The following is a 6069-nucleotide window of genomic DNA, read 5'->3' as shown; positions in this document are numbered from 1 at the left end:
CAAACAATGAAAAGTGACGGTATAGAGTAGAACTGTTCGAGGAGGATCCGCTTATGAAAAGGAATAATTCTGAAGTGGCTCCGGAGCATTAACACCGGACAAGAAAGCTAGCATAGTTCAGAAGAGGCACTGCAACACTGTTTGGAGAATAAAAGAAGCTGCTTGTGGAGGTGGGATCTTCTGCCATGCGCACGGAGACGCACGGAGCCTGGGCCGTGCCGGGTCGACGTGACGCAGGAATGTCCTCCTCCTGACTACTACAGACTTCAGAGGCGACCGTCACGTGTGCTCATGTGTTTACTGGGAAAGAATTCACGTGTGTGAGGCCTTAGACTCCGCCCCCGGCACAGGACGTCCGCGTCCCCGCCCACCGGAGTTCATAAAAGTTTAGCCCGTGATCCATGCCTGTGAAAAACACTTTGAGAATTGATCAAGGAGGAGGCTCAGTGTTGGTCGCTTCAGTTTGTGTTAGCTTTGATAATCGAGAGGAGACGGGATTGAATAACATCAGCCTCAGAGTGGAGTTTTTTAAAATATTTATAGGAAAGCTGGGGTGGAATTTAAAACTTCACAGAGGAGGTTTAACTTTAAATCTGACACAAGAAGAACTTCAACCTGGCTAAAGACACCTGATAATGTGAGTACAATTATGAAATCATACTTATTAATGTTTTTTTCATGTAATGAGTTTATAATGTGTTTTGTTAGCTTATCAGTATATATATAATAATATATATATATATAACTCATAAAGAGATGAATGTCTATACACACCTGGTTTATGTCCAGTCTTATAGATGACATGTTTTCATAACTCATAACTTCCAGAACCAAAATAACCTGGAATCCCATTGGATCATTTCTACTTTGAATTTCTTTTCCAGGCTCTGGTGTATTAATCAGACCTTAAAATCAATCAAACATCTCTTGTAGATTTCTTGCTGAGCTATTTTTATATTTGTGTGAGTGAAAGACACACACAAATTTAAACACATTCTAAGGTGCAGGCTGCAGACAGTGACAGCCCCAGTTTGACTGCTGGACACTAGTTGTAGCCTCACGTGGAGCCTTGTAGTAAACTGGGCAGGGTCTGGTTCTCCTCTTCCTCTTCCTCCTCCTCCTTCTGAGCCGAGGAGTCGATGCCTGCTCCCCTCGTGCATGACTCGCTCTCCCGCCACAAGCCTCGAGTCACTCCTCCCGGCACCGCCCCGCACCATCTCCTCCTCCTCCCTCTTTCCCTCTGACGTCCCATCCCGTAAGGGGAGAGTGATAGAAAGGAAGAGAGTTGGTGGGAATTGAGGGGTGTATTGAAAGGGTGTATTCATGACACAGTAATGCAGGGGGGCATTACTGTGTCATGAATAGGGGCCCCCCAAAACCTTTCCCTTTCCCCCCCTCATCTTTGATTAGGACAGGGTGATCTTCATTATTCACTCTGCTTTTTTTCTCACAAGAAATTAAATTAATGTTTTACATACATAGTTTTCACCAAACATCTCTGGAAGGCCTCCAGAGCCAAACTCTTTCATCCAGTAGTGGTGCTGGTGCCTGACTATTAAAAAGTTGCTAAAACCTTTTACTGAACCATACTGAACTGATTCCTTAATTCCGTTAATAAAATTAGCATTCCCATAAAGTAATATTATAGATAATATGCAATTATAATAATATACAGGTTGGATCAAAGGACAAACTCTGCCACTTTCTCAGTACAGTGATGAACAAAAGTGAAGTTGTGTCTTTTGATTAATTTCTAATTAAAATGTCAGTTTTGACATCTGAGTCTGAAATCAGTCTAATTCCGAAATTAAAAAAGTATACATTCTAAATAGTGTAACAGTTCCTCAGCATCTATCAGTCCTATCAATACAATTATATTATATATAAGTTGAGGTGTATGAGGAAGTTTTAAGAAATGTAGGTGTGTTTTCAGAGTTGAGATTTGTGTCATCCTGCTTTGTTGAGCTGAGAATAGATGGACTGCGGCTCCTGGAAAAACGCCACATCACATGAGCCCCGTCTCGCCTGCTTCACTCTGCTGAACTTAAGGCAAACTTTGACATTTACTGTAAAGCTTTGATTAAAATGTCAAACAGACTTTAAATCTACCTCGAGTCTAGAGGACAAACTGAAGTTCATGAGCCTGGCTGTTAATGTAGTTGGTTAACATCTTATATATGAGAACATCTAATTGAACTCAATGTTCACTACCATCTGTGTAACTGCAACCGTTAATAAAAAAAAAATATATATATTGAATCAGGGTTAGCAAGCCTTCATTAGTGTCCTTTATGTCATTACTCTAATTAAAGTGACCTCTCCTGCCCTCACTGCTGCAGCAGGATGATTAGGGTGGACTGGTTTCTGTTGATGGTTCCCTGATGTGGGAATCTTGCCCAGCCCTTCCCGCACACACATAATGGCTGATTCTGCTGATTCCTTCCTGTAGTTCTCTTCTCACAGGGAAGTGAACGAAACATTTAAAACACTGATCTGATCAATAGATTTATAAATCTATCATTTCAATTTTTTTTAGTGATCAAAGATTCCTGATCAGCTGCTAGTGGCCTTGTTCTGTTCCTGGATGGTTTGACACTGCCACCCAGTGATGGCTCTGTGTGCCTGCAGGGAGTGTTCCGTGCTGGGGACTTGTCCCTACATGTCTGTGTGAGATTATGTTCAGGCATGTTACCAGTGAGTCACGTTAGAGGGTGCTGCCCTCTCTGTGGTTATAAAGAGCTCCTGGGTATCACATTGTGAGGCACAGCTCTGTAGTCTGCACTGAGGACACTTGAACTGGAATCATGGTGAGCTTAACTTAACTCAACTACTTTAAAAAAAAAGATTTTACTGAGACAATTTTAGAGGAATCATTGTATCTTTTAAAGCAATTATGTTTAGTCTGAATTAAACAAACTGTAGAAAATGGAAAGATTTTATTCATTATTTTATGGGCAAATCAGATAATAGAGGAAATAACTTCCAGATTAACCATGAGGATAATGAAAGCAAAAGTTAGTGGTGACTGATAAAGCTCACTCTCCTAACCGGTCGTCTTGCCTTTCCTCTGTGTCCTGCAGTGTAGAATCATGGATGCTCACAAGTGCATCCTGAGCTCCGTGGGGAAGGGCCCCGCTCGCCGGAACCTGTTCGGCCCCGTGGACCGAGAGCAGCTGCAGATGGATTACCAGGCAGCGCTGAGAAAAGACCTGGAGGAGGCCTCACGCCACTGGGGGTTCGACTTCATTTCCAACAAGCCCCTGGAGAGCAGCCATTTCCAGTGGGAGGGCATCCCAGGTACCGAGATGCCACTGTTCTACAGGTCCTGTATGCTCGGCCTGGGTCAAACAGAAGGTCAGAGGTCAGCGGAGGGGAAAGTAGCCACCAAGAGAGCCAGGACGGAGCCACTGCAAAATGACAAGGAGAACAACCCGGGTTCGCCAAACACGTGTGAACTCAACCTGAAGAACTTTGAGAAAACACCAGAGATAGGAGAGAACGCCGGGGCCAAGAGGAAACAGACCAACCTCACAGGTACATTTTCTAATACTCCAACAGTGAATGTGTATATGTGTCACTTCTGGTGGTTTTGGCATGAGCTGAATTCCCTGTTTCTTCATTCCAACAGATTTCTATCAGGCTAAACGAAGAATGGTTTGGATGCCGCGCAAATCCGGCGAGTGAATTTCAATGCGGTTTAATATTCCAGGAGAACTACACAGACAGTACTACACTCAGGAATACCACGTTCTGCACAGACTCTGCACAGTCGCTCACTGGGAGGTCTGGAACCCAGTGAATCGACATGAAAACAGAAGGGACCTCAGCTACACATGATCACTATCAGATTAAATTAGGGTACTGTATTCTCTGGGGTGGTTGGTGTTTTTCCCAGTTGTAGGAATGGGACATTTGAGCGGAGAAGATTAACCGTAATCTCTCGAATCAGTGGATTTATCCTCATTTGGATCAAGGGGATGCCAAAGTGCCGACTGACATTTCCTACTGTACATTCCACAGGGCTGTAAAACGCAGTCACTCTCAGTTTCAGAGGAAATGTGAGCCTCTAGAACAGCGGAGCTGTGACGACTGAGCATATCACTGTACCCACTTGAAAAGGATGTTATGTGGGTTAACCTCGTTTAGTGTCATAAGGAGTAATTGAAAACTGTAGAGAATGGATGAAGCCCTTTGGCTCCATTTTTGGAATCCACTGTTTTTCTACAATTTCTTGATGTGTATTATGAGGACCAGGAGTCTTCTATTCTTCTTTTTACAAGAACCTTCTGTCCAAAGTGTATTTTACTTTATATATATCCAAGTGTTCAATCGTGGTTTGTTTTTCTACCATCATGTACTCCGAGGAAAATGCTTGAAGAATAATTATATCCTGTACACGCAGTCGCTTTGCTTAGATGATACAAAGACAGAAGTGCCATCACGTCCTCTTCCATCCACTGTATGTTGATTGATTTTCAAAGTGTATCTCCACAAGGTCCCAGTCCAGACTCTGACATGTGCACAGCACCAGATTGATGTAGGTCATCTTCGGTAACACCATTTCATTAGAGCACTTAAAAAAACACTTATATTTAGGTTTTATTTAGTTATATATATATATATCAGATATTTATAAGTAGAGTTTAACACAGCACTGTAGCATGAATCATAAACACTGCAGTATTGCACAACATCTGATAGGTGGCGTGTCCACAGCCCCCAGAGACGAATGCCTCTTCGGCGTTTGATTTGGTATTTAAAGCTCCATAGAGAACAATCGGAAGAAAGTGCTCTCAGAAGCAGGTGTACTATTTTACTAAGTTAAAGCTTTCTGCTTTAATCTTTTCCATTTGGAAGCTCAGTGCAATTTTACAGACAATATATTATCTGCCTCAAAAACAAATACTATGGTTTTTCATTTCTACATGATGTTTATGTCAAATGCTGGAAAGATCCTGCTGCTATGGGTGATCTGAATGGGGTGTCAAACAAGGTCATTGTAATGCTAATCCTTCTGAAGTGACAGCTTTCAAATGTTTGCCACAATTAAAAAAAAAAAAAGAGGCCAAGCAAATACCAGCATTACCCCGAACAATGAACGCACTTCTGTTCTTAGACGCTTGCCCACAGGTCCTAAGTATTGTTTTATGTTAATAGCTACAAATGAAAAAGATCTATCCTTATTTATTGTGAGATACAGCCTTTGAGTTATTTTAGTATTTGTTTTCGAATTTTTATGAGAATCCCAAACTCCAATAAAAAGCCTGAAAGTCAAATTCTCGTGACTGTCTTTACTGCCTTGTCATCTTTGCTGAGTGTTGTACAAGAGAGTTGGTTTGTGTGAGAATGAGGCCTATGATGGATAAAGATACGGGAAAGCAACAAAGAGTCTTTTCAGCTTTTTTTTCTTTCACAGAAAGAAATTGAAAAAGTGGGTCATTGTGTCTGAATGTTCTCCTGAGACAAAATGTGAGAGTAACTTTTTCTTAGAAATTCATGAAAATTTCCCAAAAAAGGCCAATGTCAGAATGTTAGAGAAAATAGAAAAAAATCTGATCTGCTGCCTTGCTCAGGCCCCCAATCCAATGGGTACTTATTTGTCCAAGTCCCACCTTCCTACCAAGTGTTGTTGAAGTCTCGACACAAAGTTCAGTAATTGTTGTGTAATCTGTTGACAAAGGGACAGGGGTGAAAACCTATTGGTGCATGTTGACTGTTAAAATTGACACATACAGGTAGGAGCTCATTTATATATTAAGATTTTAGATATGAAATAAAACAGTTTACAAGTATTAATACATTTTTAAATATACATTATTGGAATTCCCATCCGTACATAAATCAGCTGTAATAACACAATTGTAAAAAATATTTCTTAATTCAATTCGGTTTTATTTCATTGGAGTCAAATCACAACATTATCTCACTTTACACTTTAAAGGAACTTTACATAGTAAAGTTGAGACCTGACAATATTATAGAGAAACACAACAGTTCCCATAGTGAGCGACAGTGGAGAGAGAGAAAAACCTTGTAATAGGGAGAAATGAATGGATGAAGAGGAGATAA

The 6069-nt window shown here is 41.1% G+C and overlaps 1 protein-coding gene across 2 annotated transcripts; it reads left to right on the top strand.

The window, feature by feature from the left end:
* Nucleotides 1–389: 389 nt before the first annotated feature.
* Nucleotides 390–5276, top strand: cdkn1a (cyclin-dependent kinase inhibitor 1A). 2 transcript variants are annotated; one of them, XM_035153089.1, is made up of 3 exons: nt 390–637; nt 3081–3534; nt 3629–5276. In XM_035153089.1, the coding sequence occupies exons 2-3, from the start codon at nt 3090–3092 to the stop codon at nt 3682–3684; spliced, it is 501 nt and encodes a 166-aa protein (XP_035008980.1). In that variant the 5' UTR covers nt 390–637; nt 3081–3089; the 3' UTR covers nt 3685–5276. The 2 variants fall into 2 exon arrangements, with proteins under 2 accessions (XP_035008980.1, XP_035008978.1); XM_035153087.1 differs by lacking the exon at nt 390–637 and adding an exon at nt 2357–2807.
* The last annotated feature ends 793 nt before the right edge of the window (nt 5277–6069 follow it).

The sequence above is a fragment of the Hippoglossus stenolepis genome, chromosome 3 (assembly GCF_022539355.2).
Source record: "Hippoglossus stenolepis isolate QCI-W04-F060 chromosome 3, HSTE1.2, whole genome shotgun sequence".
Taxonomy (NCBI): domain Eukaryota; kingdom Metazoa; phylum Chordata; class Actinopteri; order Pleuronectiformes; family Pleuronectidae; genus Hippoglossus; species Hippoglossus stenolepis.
Note: the sequence above shows the minus strand (reverse complement) of the source record. Positions and strands in the feature narration are given on the sequence as shown.